General features: G+C 51.1%; 1 protein-coding gene across 1 annotated transcript in view; it reads left to right on the top strand.

Moving 5' to 3' along the window:
* Positions 1-20680, top strand: part of LOC121273992 (POU domain, class 2, transcription factor 2-like) — a 507999-nt gene that overhangs the window by 344319 nt on the left and 143000 nt on the right. The window contains exons 6-7 of the mRNA XM_041181124.1: positions 6795-6912; positions 7147-7238. Coding sequence (XP_041037058.1) covers positions 6795-6912; positions 7147-7238 — 210 coding nt within the window. The remainder of the gene's footprint in view (positions 1-6794; positions 6913-7146; positions 7239-20680) is intronic.

Raw genomic sequence — 20680 nt, 5'->3', positions numbered from 1 at the left:
GACACACTCACACACACTGACACACACTCACACACTGACACACACTCACACACTGACATACACTCACACACTGACACACACACACTGACACACGCTCACACACTGACACACGCTCACACACTGACACACACACACACTGACACACGCTCACACACTGACACACACTCACACACTCACACACACACAGACACACACACACACTGACACACACTCACACACTGATACACACTGACACACACTCGCACACTGACACACACACACATTCACACACACTCACACACACTCACACACTCTCACACACTGACACACACTGACACACACTGACACACACTCACACACTGACACACACTCACACACACTCACACACTGACACACACACACTCACACACTGACACACACTCACACACTGACACACACACTGACACACACACACACTCACACACACACTGACACACACACACACTGACACACACACACACACTGACACACACTGACACACACTCACACACTGACACTCACACACTGACACACACTCACTTACACACACTCACACACTGACACACACTCACACACTGACACACACTCACACACTCACACACTGACACACACTCACACACACTCCCAAACTGACACACACTCACACACTGACACACACACCCACTGACACACACTCACACACTGACACACACTCACACACTGACACACACTCACACACTGACACACACTGACACACACTCACACACTGACACACACTGACACACACTCACACACTGACACACACTCACACACTGACCCACATTCACACACTGACACACACTCACACACTGACACACACACACAATGACACACACTCACACACTGACACACACTCACACACTGACACACATACACACTGACACACGCTCGCACACTGACACACGCTCACACACTGACACACGCTCACATACTGACACACACTCACACACTGACACACACACACTGACACACGCTCAGACACTGACACACACTCACACACTCACACGCACACAGACACACACACACACTGACACACACTCACACACTGACACACACTCACACACTGACACACACACACACACTGACGCACACTCACACACTGACACACACTCACACACTGACACACACTGACACACACTCACACAGTGACACTGACACACACTCACACACACACTGACACACACTCACACACTGACAAACATTCACACACTGACGCACATTCACACACTGACACACTCACACACACTGACACACACTCACACACTGACACACACTCACACACTGACACACACACACACACTGACACACGCTCAAACACTGACACACACTCACACACTCACACACACACAGACACACACACACACTGACACACACTCACACACTGACACACACTCACACACACTCGCACACTGACACACACTCACACACTCACACACACACACACACTCACACACTGACTCACACACTGACACACACTCACACACTCACACACACTCACACACACTCACACACACTCACACACACTCACGCACTGGCACACACACACTGGCACACACTCACACACTGACACACACTCACACACACTAACACTCTGACACACACTGACACACACTCACACACTGACACACACACTGACACACACACACACACACTCACACACACACTGACACACACACACACTGACACACACACACACACACTGACACACACTCACACACTGACACTCACACACTGACACACTCACTTACACACACTCACACACTGACACACACTCACACACTGACACACACTCACACACTCACACACTCACACACACTCACACTCACACACACTCACACACTGACACACACACACACACACTGTTACACACACACACACACTGACACACACTCTCACACTGACACACACTCACACACTGACACACACTGACACACACTCACACACTGACACCCCCTGACACACACTCACACACTGACACTGACACACACTCACACACTGACACACACTCACACACTGACACACATTCACACACTGACGCACATTCACACACTGACACACTCACACACACTGACACACACTCACACACTGACACACACTCACACACTGACACACACTCACACACTGACACACACACACTGACACACGCTCACACACTGACACACGCTCACACACTGACACACACACACACTGACACACGCTCACACACTGACACACACTCACACACTCACACACACACAGACACACACACACACTGACACACACTCACACACTGATACACACTAACACACACTCGCACACTGACACACACTCACACACACACACACTCACACACACTCACACACACTCACACACTGACACACACTGACACACACTGACACACACTCACACACTGACACACACTCACACACACTCACACACTGACACACACACACTCACAAACTGACACACACTCACACACTGACACACACACTGACACACACACACACTCACACACACACTGACACACACACACACTGACACACACACACACACTGACACACACTGACACACACTCACACACTGACACTCACACACTGACACACACTCACTTACACACACTCACACACTGACACACACTCACACACTGACACACACTCACACACTCACACACTGACACACACTCACACACACTCCCACACTGACACACACTCACACACTGACACACACACACACTGACACACACTCACACACTGACACACACTCACACACTGACACACACTCACACACTGACACACACTGACACACACTCACACACTGACACACACTGACACACACTCACACACTGACACACACTCACACACTGACACACACTCACACACACTCCCACACTGACACACACTCACACACTGACACACACACACACTGACACACACTGACACACACTCACACACTGACACACACTGACACACACACACACTGACACACACTCACACACTGACACACACTCACACACTGACACACACACACACTGACACACACTCACACACTGACACACGCTCACACACTGACACACGCTCACACACTGACACACACTCACACACTGACACACACACACACTGACACACGCTCAGACACTGACACACACTCACACACTCACACGCACACAGACACACACACACACTGACACACACTCACACACTGACACACACTCACACACTGACACACACACACACACTGACGCACACTCACACAGTGACACACACTCACACACTGACACACACACACACACACACTGACGCACACTCACACACACTGACACACGCACACACACACACACACTCACACACTGACACACACACACACACACACTGACACACACTCACACACACTCACACACTCACACACACTCACACACTGACACGCACACACTCACTGACACACACTCACACACACTGACACACGCTCACACACTGACACACACTCACACACTGACACATGCTCACACACTGACACATGCTCACACACTGACACACACACACACTGACACACAATCACACACTGACACACACTCACACACTGACACACACACTGACACACACTCACGCACTGACACACACACACACAGACACACACTCACACACTGACACACACACTGTCACACGCTCACACACACACACACACACACACTGACACACACTCACACACTGACACACACACACACTGACACACACTCACACACTGACACACTCACTCACATACTGACACACACTCACACACTGACACACACACACACACACTGACACACGCTCACACACTGACACACACACACACACACTGACACACACTCACACACTGACACACACACACACACTGACACACACTGACACACACACACACTGACACACACACACACTGACACACACTCACACACTGACACACACTCACACACTGACACACTGACACACACACACACTGACACACACTGACACACACTCACACACTTACACTGACACACACACACACACTGACACACACTCACACACTGACACACATTCACACACTGACGCACATTCACACACTGACACACTCACACACACTGACACACACTCACACACTGACACACACTCACACACTGACACACACTCACACACACACACACTAACACTCTGACACACACTGACACACACTCACACACTGACACACACTCAACCACTGACACACACCCTGACACACACACACCCACACAATCACACACACACTGACACACACACACACTGACACACACACACACACACTTACACACACTCACACACTGACACTCACACACTGACACACACTCACTTACACACACTCACACACTGACACACACTCACACACTGACACACACTCCACACTCACACACTCACACACACTCACACACTGACACACACACACACACACACTGACACTCACACACACACTGACACACACACACACACTGACACACACTCACACACTGACACACACTCACACACTGACACACACTGACACACACTCACACACTGACACACACTGACACACACTCACACACTGACACTGACACACACTCACACACTGACACACACTCACACACTGACACACATTCACACACTGACGCACATTCACACACTGACACACTCACACACACTGACACACACTCACACACTGACACACACTCACACACTGACACACACACACTGACACACGCTCACACACTGACACACGCTCACACACTGACACACACACACACTGACACACGCTCACACACTGACACACACTCACACTCACACACGCAGACACACTCACACACTGACACACACTCACACACTGACACACACTCACACACACTCGCACACTGACACTCACTCACACACTCACACACACTCACACACACTCACACACACTCACACACTGACACACACTGACACACACTCACACACTGACACACACTCACACACAGACACACACACACTCACACACTGACACACACTCACACACTGACACACACTCACACACACACACACTAACACTCTGACACACACTCACACACACTCACACACTGACACACACTCACACACTGACACACACTCACACACTGACACACACACTGACACAGACACACACACACTCACACACACACTGACACACACACACACTGACACACACACACACACACTGACACACACTGACACACACTCACACACTGACACTCACACACTGACACACACTCACTTACACACACTGACACACACTCACACACTGACACTCACACACTGACACACACTCACTTACACACACTCACACACTGACACACACTCACACACTCACACACTGAGACACACTCACACACTCACACACACTCACACACTGACACACACTCACTTACACACACTCACACACTGACACACACTCACACACTTACACACACTCACTTACACACACTCACTTACACACACTCACTTACACACCCTCACACACTGACACACACACACACTGACACACACACACACACACTGACACACACTGACACACACTCACACACTGACACTCACACACTGACACACACTCACTTACACACACTCACACACTGACACACACTCACACACTCACACACACTCACACACTGACACACACTCACTTACACACACTCACACACTGACACACACTCACACACTGACACACACTCACTTACACACACACACTCACACACACACACACACACACACACACACACACATTCACACACTGACATACTCTCACACACACACTCACAGACTGACAAACATACACTGACCCACTGACACACACACACACACTCACACACTGACATACTCACACACACTCACAGACTGACACACACATGCTCACACACTGACTCACTGACTCACACACTCACAGACACGCACTCACACACTGAAGTACTCACACACTGACACACACTGACATACTCACACACACTCTCACAGACTGACACTCACACATTCACACACACACACTGACTCACACACTCACGGTCACACACTGACACATGCTCACACACTGACTCATGCTCACACACTGACTCACGCTCAACACTGACACACACTCATACACTGACTCTCTCACACACTGACTCTCTCACACACTGACTCTCTCACACACTGACTCTCTCACACACTGACTCACACACTCACGGTCACACACTGACACACGCTCAACACTGACACACACTCACACACTGACTCACACACACTGACACACACTCACACACTGACTCACACACACTGACTCACACCCACTGACTCACACACACTGACACACACTCACACACTGACTCACACACACTGACACACACTCACACACTGACTCACACACACTGGCACACACACACTGACTCACACACACTGACACACACTCACACACTGACTCTCTCACACACTGACTCTCTCACACACTGACTCTCTCACACACTGACTCACACACACTGACTCACACACACTGACACACACACATTGACACACACTCGCACACTGACTTACATACTCAAACACACCAGCTGATTCACTCGAATGCCAAGTTGCACAACACAAACATCTTCACCTGTACATTCACCACCATGGGTTCAAACAGCCTCAGCCACACCGTGCTGCGCTTACACACACTGACACACTTATCTACACACAGGTTTTCACAGCCCGAGATACAGGACAGTGGGATTGGCTCACTGCTCATCAGCCTCACAAAGCTCTGATATCTTGGAAATGCTGACAGGATGTGACTAACAAACTGCTCTTTGTGTTTAGGACCTTCAGCAGTTACTCCAGCTTCAGCAGCTGGTACTTGTCCCTGGGCATCACCTTGCTGCCAACCTTCAAGGACCTGCACAGTTCCTCTTGCCACAGGCCCAGCAAGGACAGCAAGGTAGGAGAATGGCACAGCTCCCTCCGAATGCTGGGATGGGGAGATAAGAGGAACCGCTACCACACTCGACACATAGCAGCTGGGCTAGTGCAGCATTACATCTGCATCTAACCCCGTGCTGTACCTGTCCTGGGAGTGTTTGATGGGGATGGTGTAGAGGGAGCTTTACTCTGTATCTCTTCACCCCTGGGCTCTGACGTTCTGATCAGACTAATGTGCCATTCTTATTTACAGGTCTACTCTCGACACCAAATCTTCTACAGCTACCTCAGCAAAGTCAAGGAGCACTCCTGCAGGCTCAACCTCGCCTGGGGCTCGCTGCACAGGTGAGCCATTTTGCTGGGGGCGATCACTATAACTGACCGGGAAAAGACAGAGATCCCCTCGGGAGCTTCAACTGGAGATTCCATAGGCCATACACTCACTCCCTGCCTGTGTTAGACTGAACGCACACACTCTGCCTGTGTTAGGCTATACGTGCGCCCTGCCTGTGTTAGGCTGTACACGCATTCCCTGCCTGTGTTAGGCTGTACACGCGTTCCCTGCCTGTGTTAGGCTGTACACGCGTTCCCTGCCTGTGTTAGGCTGTACACGCGTTCCCTGCCTGTGTTGGGCTGTACACGCGCTCCCTGCCTGTGTTGGGATGTACACACACTCCCTGCCTGTGTTAGGCTGTACACGCGCTCCCTGGCTGTGTTAGGATGTACACACGCTCCCTGCCTGTGTTGGGATGTACACACGCTCCCTGCCTGTGTTGGGCTGTACACACGCTCCCTGCCTGTGTTGGGATGTACACGCGCTCCCTGCCTGTGTTGGGATGTACACACACTCCCTGCCTGTGTTAGGCTGTACACACGCTCCCTGGCTGTGTTGGGATGTACACACACTCCCTGGCTGTGTTGGGATGTACACACGCTCCCTGCCTGTGTTAGGCTGTACACGCGCTCCCTGCCTGTGTTGGGATGTACACACGCTCCCTGCCTGTGTTAGGCTGTACACGCGCTCCCTGCCTGTGTTGGGCTGTACACACGCTCCCTGCCTGTGTTGGGATGTACACGCGCTCCCTGCCTGTGTTGGAATGTACACACGCTCCCTGCCCGTGTTATCAGGGACACAGAGAGCGGTTAATAAAGCAGATAGTATCCAAGGCCTTATTAATACAGTACACGAGCCAGGAGGTTTATGTTAAACTTGTATAAGACACTAGTTTGGCCTCAGCTGGAGTATTGTGCACAGTTCTGGGCTCCGCACGTTAGGAAGGATGTGAAGGCGTTAGAGAGAGTGCGGAAAAGATTCCCGAGAATGGTTCCAGGGATGAGGGTTACCAGTTCTGTGGATAGATTGGAGAAGCTGGAACTGTTCTCCTCGGAAAGAGAAGGTTGAGAGGAGATTTGATTGAGGTGTTCAAAATCATGAGGATGTCTGGACAGAGTAGATAGGGAGAAACTGTTCCCATTGGTGGAAGGATCGAGAAGCAGAGGGACACTGATTTGAGGCGATTGGTAAAAGAAGCAATGGAGACAGGAGGAGAAACTTTTTCACCCTGCGAGTGGTTAGGGTCTGGAATGCGCTGCCTGAGAGTGTGGGGGAGGCAGGTTCGATCGAGGCTTTCAGGAGGGATTGGAGAATGATCTGAAGGGGATAAGTTCACTTGAAAAGGGCAAGGGAGTGAGAATTGCTGTAACAGAGCTAGCATGGCGTTGATGCGCTGAATGGCCTCATTCCATGCTGTAACCATTCCAGGTTCTATCTAGCACATTACCGTGATTAACCTTCTGCTTTATCTCACCAAAGAATTCAGTCAGACAGAGTTTGCCTTGAAGAAGCTTCTTGTTGACTATCCTTGATTAAACCATTGCCCTTCCAAATGAAAGTCTACCTTGTCCCTGATAACGGTTTCCAATAAGAGCGACCTCAAACTTACTGGCTTCTAGACCCCTAGTCTATCCCTCCATTCTTTCTCACATGAGGTCTTGTGGATTAATGTGCTTGCCTCTGAGCTAGAATCTCTGGGCACAAGTCCCACCCCAGGATGGTCTTTTTATTCATTTAAGGGTTGTGGGTTTCGCTGGCTGGGCCCAGCATTTACTGCCCATCCCTAATTGCCCCTTGAGAAGGTGGTGGTGAGCTGCCTTCTTGAGCCGCTGCAGCCCATGGGGTGTAGGTACACCCACAGTGCTGTTAGGGAGGGAGTTCCAGGGTTTTGTCCATGTGGTGTAGGTAAACCCACAGTGCTGTTAGGGAGGGAGTTCCAGGATTTTGTCCGTGTGGTGTAGGTACACCCACAGTGCTGTTAGGGAGGGAGTTCCAGGATTTTGTCCCTGTTATGTAGGTACACCCACAGCGCTGTTAGGGAGGGAGTTCCAGGATTTTGTCCCTGTGATGTAGGTACACCCACAGCGCTGTTAGGGAGGGAGTACCAGGATTTTGTCCCTGTGGTGTAGGTAACACCCACAGCGCTGTTAGGGAGGGAGTTCCAGGATTTTGTCCATGTGGTGTAGGTACACCCACAGTGCTGTTAGGGAGGGAGTTCCAGGATTTTGTCCATGTGGTGTAGGTACACCCACTGTGCTGTTAGGGAGGGAGTTCCAGGGTTTTGTCCGTGTGGTGTAGGTAAACCCACAGTGCTGTTAGGGAGGGAGTTCCAGGGTTTTGTCCGTGTGGTGGAGATAAACCCACAGTGCTGTTAGGGAGGGAGTTCCAGGATTTTGTCCATGTGGTGTAGGTACACCCACAGTGCTGTTAGGGAGGGAGTTCCAGGATTTTGTCCCTGTGGTGTAGGTACACCCACAGTGCTGTTAGGGAGGGATTTCCAGGATTTTGTCCGTGTGGTGTAGGTACACCCACAGTACTGTTAGGGAGGGAGTTCCAGGATTTTGTCCATGTGGTGTAGGTACATCCACAGTGCTGTTAGGGAGGGATTTCCAGGATTTTGTCCGTGTGGTGTAGGTACACCCACAGTGCTGTTAGGGAGGGATTTCCAGGATTTTGTCCGTGTGGTGTAGGTACACCCACGGCGCTGTTAGGGAGGGAGTTCCAGGATTTTGACCCGTGTGGTGTAGGTACACCCACAATGCTGTTAGGGAGGGAGTTCCAGTATTTTGTCCCTGTGGTGTAGGTACACCCACAGTGCTGTTAGGGAGGGAGTTCCAGGATTTTGACCCAGCGACAGTGAAAGAACGGCCGATATATTTCCAAGTCAGGATGGTGAGTGACTTGGAGGGGAACTTCCAGGTGGTGGAGTTCCCATGTGTCTGCTGCCCTTGTCCTTCTAGATGGTAGTGGTCGTGGGTTTGGAAGGTGCTGTCTAAGCAGCCTTGTTGAGTTCCTGCAGTGCATCTTGTAGATGGTACACACACTGCTGCTACTGTGCGTCGGTGGTGGAGGGAGTGAATGTTTGTGGATGTGGTGCTGATCAAGCGGGGCTGCTTTGTCCTGGATGGTGTCGAGCTTCTTGAGAGTTGTGGGAGCTGCACTCGTCCAGGCAAGTGGGGAGTATTCCCTCACACTCCTGACTTGTGCCTTGTAGATGGTGGACAGGCTTTGGGGGAGTCAGGAGGTGAGTTACTCACCGCAGGATTCCCAGCCTCTGACCTGCTCTTGTAACCACAGTATTTATATGGCTGGTCCAGTTCAGTTTCTGGTCAATGATAGACTTGCATTGGAAAGAGTTCAGAGAAGCTTCACTTGACTTGTGGATGTTTCTCCTGGTGGGGGGATTTCCAGAACGAGGAGGGGGCAGTTCCAAAGTAAGGGGTCTCCTGTTTAAGACGGAGATGAGGGGGAATTTGATCTCTCAGGGAGTCATTGGTCTGTGGAACTCTCCTCCCCAGAGAGCAGTGGGGGCTGGGTCACTGAATATGGTCAAGGGCGAGTTAGACAGATTTCTGATTAACAAGGGAGTCGAGGGTTATGGGGGGACAGACAGGAAAATGGGGTTAAGGTCACAGTCAGATCAGCCACGATCTCAGTGAATGTGGGAGGAGGCTCGAGGTGCCGAATGGCCTCCTCCTGCTCCTATTTCTTATGATTTTAATGAGCGCCATAAAGGAAGAGACCGAAATAACAGAAGACAATCAGGGGAGTGACAGGGTCACCATGACATACACCCGATTACCCCCAGTAGCAGAAGGAGGGAATCATTGTGACAGTCCTGTAGTTATGAGGGTGGATGTGATGGTAAGAAGAGGTGCTAAAAAATGAGCTGTGGAAAATGGGGAGTTAGTTGATAAACGAGGAAGGATAAAATCCTGGTCCAGATAGATTGCATCAAGACCCTGTTAAAACATTGGATAACAGACAGCAGAGGCAACATTACTCATGTACAAACATCCATTAGAAAGGAGAAGAGTATCAGGGGATAGGTAGGCAACAGTTACAAAGAAGAGATAAAACAAATCCTTGGAAATTTAGACCAAACATCTTAACATCCATGGGAGGATAGACAGGGGAGTGCTTCATCGAACGTGTGTGATAGGAAACCATCTACAAACTGAAAATGCAATAATGAGTCATCAGCACAGACTTCAGAATGGAAGGGCCATTCTTGGCCGGCCACACTGAAACCTTGGAAGATGCAGCAGGGAGGGTCGACAAGGGGAATGTTGGAGATGTACTGTATCTGGATTTTCAAAAGGCCTTTTTGTGAGGTAGACGAATGGGTCAGGTCAGAGCCAGTGAAGCGGGGGGAACAAGCAGCAGGATGGATCGCTAGCTACAGGATAGAAGACCCAGAGGATGGTGATAAGCGTAGATACCCCGAGTACGCAAAGGAGGGAAGTGGGGTTCCACTATTTTGGACCCGGGAATGGGATGCACAACTTCAAGCTCCTTGGAGGATGCCATACTGGGAACTGGGAGTTTATAGTTATCAGGAAAGGCTGAACAGGGTGGGGGTCTTTCCTTGTCAGAAGGAGAAAGCTGAGGGATGGCCTGAAAGCAGTTGTGGAATTCTGGAGGGATTTGATAGGGCGGCTAATGGTTGAGAAGGCGTTTCCACTGTGGGCAAGACCAAACCTAGGGGCCAAGTTAGTCACTTCTCAATACAGAACCTGTGTATTGCTGGGAAAAAGGGACATGTTGAAGCTTTTCATCCTGCACTCATCAGGACACAATCACAAGAATACCCAACGATAAAGAGAACAACAATTTATGCTGCCCGAGAAAAGGGTGTTGATTGGCTGACAAGTGGACTGGGGTTGGTAGAGGCATCACCATGGAGAATGCACCAGAGAACAGTTAACTGCCAAGCTTTTGTTTAAATTCAAACCAAGCAAGTTGACATTGATTGGTCACGGCATTGCCGTGGGGATCGAACCAGGAGAATGGTGGTGCCCAGAGCTTTTGTTCAGTTGAAAAAGGCTTAATGTGTGGACATATTCTTTCTAGTTGCAAATTACAGGTGTGTGTGTGTAAGTGTGGGAGTGTGTGTGTGTGTAAGTGTGGGAGTGTGTAAGTGTGGGAGTGTGTGTGTGTAAGTGTGGGAGTGTGTGTGTGTAAGTGTGGGAGTGTGTGTGGGAGTGTGTGTGGGAGTGTGTGTGTGTAAGTGTGGGAGTGTGTAAGTGTGGGAGTGTGTGTGTGTAAGTGTGGGAGTGTGTGTGTAAGTGTGGGAGTGTGTGTGTATGTGCGTGTAAGTGTGGGAGTGTGTGTGGGAGTGTGTGTGTGTGTAAGTGTGGGAGTGTGTGTGTACGTGCATGTGTGTGTATAAGTGTGGGAGTGTGTGTGTACATGCATGTGTGTGTGTAAGCGTGGGAGTGTGTGTGTACGTGCAAGTGTGTGTGTAAGTGTGGGAGTGTGTGTGTACGTGCATGTGTGTGTGTAAGTGTGGGAGTGTGTGTGTACGTGCATGTGTGTGTGTAAGTATGGGAGTGTGTGTGAGGGTGTGTATGTGTGTGTGCATGTGAGAGTGTTTGTGAGAGAGTGAGTGTGTGTGTAAATGTGTGATTGTGTGTGCGTGTGAGAGTGTGTGTTTGTGAGAGAGTGCGTGTGTGTGTGAGTTTGTATTTGTGAGAGAGTGAGTGTGTGTGTGTGATTGTGTGTGTGTGCGTGTGAGAGTTTGTGTTTGTGAGAGAGTGAGTGTGTGTGTGTGTGCATGTGAGAGTGTGTGCATGTGAGAGTGTGTTTGTGAGAGAGTGAGTGTGTGTGTGATTGTGTGTGTGTGTGATTGTGTGTGCGTGTGATTGTGTGTGTATGTTTGTGAGAGAGTGTGTGTGTGAGTGTGTGCATGTGAGAGTGTGTGCATGTGAGAGTGTGTTTGTGAGAGAGTGAGTGTGTGTGTGATTGTGTGTGTGTGTGTGTGTGAGAGTGTGGGAGAAAGCGTGTGTGTGTGTGCGCACGAGCCCGTGTCTGAGTGTGAGAGTGAGTGTATGTCTGTGTCTGTGAGTGTGAGAGAGAGTGTGTGTGTGTTGTGTGCATGCGTGTGCATGTGAGTGAGATTGTGTGTGTCTGTAAGTGTGAGTGTGTGTATGGGTGGATGTGTCTGTATGAGTGACTGTGTGTGTGTGTGTCTGTGAGTGTGAGTGTGAGAGAGAGTGTGTACGTGCATGTGTGTGCACCTGAGTGTGACAGGGTGTGTGTGTGTGTGTGGGTAGGTACGTGTGTGTGTGTGAGAGTGTGTGTGCCTGTGAGTGTGAGAGTATGTGTGCCTGTGAGTGTGAGAGATTGTGCCTGTGAGTGTGAGAGATTGTGCCTGTGTGTGTGAGAGATTGTGTGTGTGAGTGTGTGTTTGTGTGAGTGTGTGTTTGTGTGAGTGTGTGTTTGTGTGAGAGTGTGTGTGTGTGTGTAAATGTGTGATTGTGTGTGTGTATGTGTGTGTGTGTAAATGTGTGATTGTGTGTGTGTATGTGTGCGTGTGAGAGTGTATGTTTGTGAGAGAGTGAGTGTATGTGTAAATGTGTGATTGTGTGTGCGTGTGAGAGTGTGTTTGTGAGAGAGAGTGAGTGTGTGTGTGTTTATGTGTGCATGTGAGAGTGTTTGTGAGTGTGTGTGTTTATGTGTGATTGTGTGTGTTTGCATGTGAGAGTGTGTTTGTGAGAGAGAGTGAGTATGTGTGTGTTTATGTGTGCATGTGAGAGTGTTTGTGAGAGAGTGAGTGTGTGTGTAAATGTGTGATTGTGTGTGCGTGTGAGAGTGTGTGTTTGTGAGAGAGTGCGTGTGTGTGTGAGTTTGTATTTGTGAGAGAGTGAGTGTGTGTGTGTGATTGTGTGTGTGCGTGTGAGAGTTTGTGTTTGTGAGAGAGTGAGTGTGTGTGTGTGTGCATGTGAGAGTGTGTGCATGTGAGAGTGTGTTTGTGAGAGAGTGAGTGTGTGTGTGATTGTGTGTGTGTGATTGTGTGTGTGTGTGTGTGATTGTGTGTGCGTGTGATTGTGTGTGTGTGTGTGTGTGTGCGTGTGATTGTGTGTGTGTGTGTGTGTGTGTGTGTGTGTATGTTTGTGAGAGAGTGTGTGTGTGTGTGTGCATGTGAGAGTGTGTGCATGTGAGAGTGTGTTTGTGAGAGAGTGAGTGTGTGTGTGATTGTGTGTGTGTGTGATTGTGTGTGTGTGTGTGTGTGAGTGTGTATGTTTGTGAGAGAGTGTGTGTGTGATTGTGTGTGTGTGTGCGTGTGAGATTGTGTGTTTGTGAGAGAGTGAGTGTGTTGTTATGCAGTATAAAATGTTGTACTCTTTGAGATTCAGGATTCTTGCCCTTCTGTCCTTATGAGTGAGAGGTGGAATGTTCAACAACGTCTCTCTGCTTTCAGTGATCAGACAGTTACTAGTAAATCCAACAGGGAACTCAGTAGAAATGTCTTTACCTGGAGAGTGGTGAGCATTGGGAGTCTGTGACCATGAGGAGGGGCTGAGATAAATCGTGTTGATGTATGAAGGTGAAACTGGATCAGTCCAAAGGGAGAAAGGATAGGGGGAGATGAGCCTGACTGAAGAGGAGCTCATGAGGAACATCAGCATTGACTCTGACCCTGTTCATCTTCATAGACTGAAAACAGACAGGAATGGAGGAGGGAGAGACTGAGGCAAGGCAAGGCAGAGAGAGGAGAGGGCAGAGGAGAGGGCAGAGGAGGGGACATGGATGAGAGAGAGAGAGAGAGCGAGAAGAGGAGAGTGAGAGAGAGGGGGAAGGGAAGGAGGAGAGAGAGAGTGGAGGAAGGTGGGAAGAGAGGGAGAGGGAGAGAGGACATGAGAGGGAGAATGAGACGGGGAAAGAAAGTGGGGAGGTGGGAGAGAGGGGGAGAGTTTGTGAGAGAGAGAGAGTGGGGTGGAGGACATGAGGGGAGGTGATGGTGTAGTGGTATTGTCACTGGACTAGTAATCCTGAGACCCAGGGTAATGCTGTGGGAACCCGGGTTCGAATCTCACCACAGCAGATGGCCAGGAAACTATCATCGATTGTTGTAAAACCCCATCTGGGTCGCTAATGCCCTTTAGGGAGGGAAATCTGTCATCCTTACCCAGTCTGGCCTACAGGTGACTCCAGACCCACAGCAATGCCATCTGAAATGCCCTAGGAACCACTCAGTTGTAACAAATGACTAAACAAATGAAACTGGACAGACCACCCGGCATTGATCTGGGCACTGAAAACGACATTGGCAAACTCAGTCCTGTCGAGCCTGCACTGTCCTCCTTACTAACATCTGGGGGCTAGTGGCAGAATTGGGAGAGCTGTCTCACAGACTAGTCAAGAAACAGCCCAACACAGTCATCCTCACGGAATCATCCCTTACAGACAATGTCCCAGACACCCTCATCACCATCCCTGGGGATGTCCTGTCCCACCAGCAGGACAGACTCAGCAGAGATGGTGACACAGTGACATACAGTCAGGAGAGTCCTCAACATCCACTCCGGACCCCAGGAATTCTCATCAGGTCAAACATGGGTAAGGAAACCTCCTGCTGATGACCACGTCCCACCCTCCCTCAGCTGATGAATCAGTGCTTCCTCCATGTTGAACATCACTTGGAGGAAGCACTGAGGGTGCAGAATGTACTCTGGGTGGGGACTTCAATGTCCATCACCAAGAGTGTCTCGGTAGCTCCACTACTGACCGAGCTGGCCGAGTCCTATAGGACATTGCTGCTAGACTGGGTCTGGGACAGGTGGTGAGGGAACCAACAAGAGGGAAAAACATACTTGACCTCATCCTCACCAACCTGCCTGTCACAGATGGATCTGTCCATGACAGTATCGGTAGGAGTGACCACCACACAGTCACTGTGGAGATAAAGTCCCACCTTCACATTGAGGATACCCCCATCGTGTTGTGTGGCACTATCACCGTGCTAAATGGGATAGATTTCAAACAGATCTAGCAACTCAAGAGTGGGCATCCATGAGGTGCTGTGGGCCATCAGCAGCAGCAGAATTGTACTCGAACACAATCTGTAACCTCATGGCCCAGCATATCCCCCTCTCTACCATTACCATCAGGCCAGGGGATCAACCCTGGTTCAATGAAGAGTGCAGGAGGGCATGTCAGGAGCAGCACCAGGTATACCTAAAAATGAGGTGTCAATCTGGTGAAGCTATAACACAGGACTACTTGTGTGTCAAACAGCATAAGCAGCAAGTGACAGTCAGAGATAAGCGATTCCATTAGCAACAGATCAGATCTAAGCTCCACAGTCCTGCCGCATCCAGTTGTGAATGGTGGTGGACAATTAAACAACTCACTGGAGGAGGAGGCTCCACAAATATCCCCATCCTCAATGATGGAGGAGCCCAGCACATCAGTGCAAAAGATAAGGCTGAAGCATTCGCTACAATCTTCAGCCAGAAGTGCTGAGTGGATGGTCCATCTCAGCCTCTGGAGGTCCCCAGCATCACAGATGCCAGTCTTCAGCCAATTCAATTCACTCCACGTGATATCAAGAAACAGCTGAAGGCACTGGACACTGCAAAGACTATGGGCCCTGACAATATTCCAGCAATAGTACTGAAGACTTGTGTCCTAGAACTTGCCTCACCCCTAGCCAAGCTGTTCCAGTACAGTTACAACACTGGCATCTACCCAGCAATATGGAAAATTGCCCAGGTATGTCCTGTACACAAAAAGCAGGACAAATCCAACCCGGCCAATTACTGCCCCATCAGTCTACTCTCCATCATCAGTAAAGTAATGGAAGGGGTCATCAACAGTGTTACCAAGTGGCATTTGCTTAGCAATAACCTGCTCACTGATGCCCAGTTTGGGTTCTGCCAGGATCACTCAGCCCCTGACCTCATTGCAGCCTTGGTTCAAACATGGTCAAAAGAGCTGAACTCCTGAGGTGAGGTGAGAGTGACTGTCCTTGACATCAAGGCAGCATTTGACCGAGTGTGGTATCAAGGAGCCCCAGCAAAACTGGAGTCAATGGGAATCAGGGGGGAAACTCTCCACTGGTTGGAGTCATACCCAGCACAAAGGAAGATGGTTGTGATTGTTGGAGGTCAGTCATCTCAGCTCCAGGACATCACTGCAGGAGTTCCTCAGGGTAGTGTCCTTGGCCCAACCATCTTCGGCTGCTTCATCAATGACCTTCCTTCCATCATAAGGTCAGAAGTGGGGATATTCGCTGATGATTGCACAATGTTCAGCACCATTCACGACTCCTCAGATACTGAAGCAGTCCATGTCCAAATGCAGCAAGACCTGGACAATATCCAGGCTTGAGCTGACAAGTGGCAAGTAACATTCACACCACACAAGTGTCAGGAAATGACCATCTCCAACAAGAGAGAATCGAACCATCACCCCTTGACATTCAATGACATTACCATCACTGAATCCCCCACTATCAACATCCTGGGGGTTACCATTGACCAGAAACTGAACTGGACTAGCCATATAAATACTGTGGCTACAAGAGCAGGTCAGAGGCTGGGAATCCTGCGTTGAGTAACTCACCCCCTGACTCCCCAAAGCCGGTCCACCATCTACAAGGCACAAGTCAGGAGTGTGATGGAATACTCTGCACTTGCCTGGATGAGTGCAGCTCCCACAATACTCAAGAAGCTCGACACCATCCAGGACAAAGCAGCCCCACTTGATTGGCACCACATCCACAAACATTCACTCCCTCCACCACCGACGCACAGTAGCAGCAGTGTGTACCATCTACAAGATGCACTGCAGGAACTCACCAAGGCTCCTTAGACAGCACCTTCCAAACCCACGACCACTACCATCTAGAAGGACAAGGGCAGCAGACACATGGGGAACTCCAGCACCTGGAAGTTCCCCTCCAAGTCACTCACCATCCTGACTTGGAAATATATCGGCCGTTCTTTCACTGTCGCTGGGTCAAAATCCTGGAACTCCCTCCCTAACAGCACTGTGGATGTACCTACACCACACGGACAAAATCCTGGAACTCCCTCCCTAACAGCGCTGTGGGTGTACCTACACCACACGGACAAAATCCTGGAACTCCCTCCCTAACAGCACTGTGGATGTACCTACACCACACGGACAAAATCCTGGAACTCCCTCCCTAACAGCACTGTGGATGTACCTACACCACACGGACAAAATCCTGGAACTCCCTCCCTAACAGCACTGTGGGTGTACCTACACCACAGGGACAAAATCCTGGAACTCCCTCCCTATCAGCGCTGTGGGTGTAACTACACCACACGGACAAAATCCTGGAACTCCCTCCCTAACAGCACTGTGGGTGTACCTACACCACACAGACAAAATCCTGGAACTCCCTCCCTAACAGCACTGTGGGTGTACCTACACCACATGGACTGCAGCGGCTCAAGAAGGCAGCTCACCACCACCTTCTCAAGGGGCAATTAGGGATGGGCAATAAATGCTGGGCCCAGCCAGTGATACCTACATCCCGTGAATGAATTAAAAAATGAGGGAGAGAGGGGGAAAGAGAGAGGGGGAGAGCATGTGAGAGAGAGAGAGAGAGAGAGGGGCAGGAGAGAAAGATGAGCAAGGGTATGTGAGAGAGGGGAGGGGAAGAGAGGGAGGGGAGGGCGAGAGAGAGAGGAGGTAGGGAGAGAGGAGGCGGAGAGAAGAGGAGAGGAGAAAGGGAGGGGTGAGAGAGAGAAGAGGGAGGGGAGAGAGGGAGGGGAGAGAAAGAGGGAAGAGAGAGAGGGAGGGGAGAGAGGAGAGAGAGGGGGTGAAGAGAGAGGGAGAAGAGAGACGGGAGAGAGAGAGAGGGAAGAGGGAGGGGAGAGAGGGAAAGAGGGATGAAGTGAGAGAGGGGGGAAGAGAGAGAGGGGAGAGAGGGAGGGAATGGGGAGAGAGAGAGGGAAGAGGGAAGGGAGAGAGGGAGAGAGGGAAGAGAGAGAGGCGGATGAGAGAGAGGGGGGAAGAGAGAGAGGCGGATGAGAGAGAGGGGGAAGAGAGAGAGGTGGAAGAGAGAGAGGTGGAAGAGAGAGAGGGGCGGAAGAGAGAGAGGGGGAAGAGAGAGAGGCGGAAGAGAGAGAGGCGGAAGAGAGAGAGGCGGAAGAGAGAGAGGGGGAAGAGAGAGAGGGGGGAAGAGAGAGAGGTGGAAGAGAGAGAGGGGGGAAGATAGAGAGGGGGGAACAGAGACAGGGGGAAGAGAGAGAGGGGGGAAGAGAGAGAGGGGGGAAGAGAGAGAGGGGGGAAGAGAGAGAGGGGGAAGAGAGAGAGGGGGGAAGAGAGAGGGGAGAGAGGGAGGGAGTGGGGAGAGAGAGAGGGGGGAAGAGAGAGAGGGGGGAAGAGAGAGGGGAGAGAGAGAGGGGGGAAGAGAGAGAGGGGGGAAGAGAGAGTGGGGGAAGAGAGAGAGGGGGGAAGAGAGAGAGGGGGGAAGAGAGAGAGGAGAGAGAGAGGGGGGAAGAGAGAGAGGGGGGAAGAGAGAGGGGAGAGAGGGAGGGGGGAGAGAGAGAGGGGGAAGAGAGAGAGGGGGGAAGAGAGAGGGGAGAGAGGGAGGGAGTGGGGAGAGAGAGAGGGGGAAGAGAGAGAGGGGGTAGAGAGAGAGGGGGAAGAGAGAGGGGGAGAGAGAAAGGGGGACAGAGAGAACGGGAGAGAGAGAGGGGTAGAGAGAGAGGGGGGAAGAGAGAGAGGAGAGAGGGAGGGGGGAAGAGAGAGAGGGGGAAGAGAGAGAGGGGGGAAGAGAGAGGGGAGAGAGGGAGGGGGGAAGAGAGAGAGGGGGGAAGAGAGAGAGGGGTAGAGAGAGAGGGGGGAAGAGAGGAGAGGAGAGAGGGAGGGGGGAAGAGAGAGAGGGGGAAGAGAGAGAGGGGGGAAGAGAGAGGGAGAGAGGGAGGGGGAAAGAGAGAGAGGGGGAAGAGAGAGAGGGGGGAAGAGAGAGGGGAGAGAGGGAGGGAGTGGGGAGAGAGAGAGGGGGGAAGAGAGAGAGGGGGTAGAGAGAGAGGGGGGAAGAGAGAGGGGGTAGAGAGAGAGGGGGGAAGAGAGAGAGGGGGGAAGAGAGAGAGGGGGGAAGAGAGAGAGGGGGTAGAGAGAGAGGGGGGAAGAGAGAGGGGAGAGAGAGAGGGGGAAGAGAGAGAGGGGGGAAGAGAGAGAGAGAGAGAGACGGGAAGAGAGAGATGGAGAGGGGGAAGAGAGAGAGGAAGAGAGAGAGGGGCGGAAGAGAGAGAGGGGCGGAAGAGAGAGAGGGGCGGAAGAGAGAGAGGGGCGGAAGAGAGAGAGGGGGGTTGAAGAGAGAGAGGGGGGTTGAAGAGAGAGAGGGGTGAGTAGAGAGAGAGGGGGGAAGAGAGAGGGGAGAGAGAGAGGGGGAAGAGAGAGAGGGGGAGAGAGAGGGGAGAGAGGGAGGGGGGAAGAGAGAGAGGGGGAAGAGAGAGAGGGGGGAAGA

Source organism: Carcharodon carcharias (assembly GCF_017639515.1).
Source record: "Carcharodon carcharias isolate sCarCar2 chromosome 29 unlocalized genomic scaffold, sCarCar2.pri SUPER_29_unloc_10, whole genome shotgun sequence".
Classification (NCBI taxonomy): domain Eukaryota; kingdom Metazoa; phylum Chordata; class Chondrichthyes; order Lamniformes; family Lamnidae; genus Carcharodon; species Carcharodon carcharias.
Note: the sequence above shows the minus strand (reverse complement) of the source record. Positions and strands in the feature narration are given on the sequence as shown.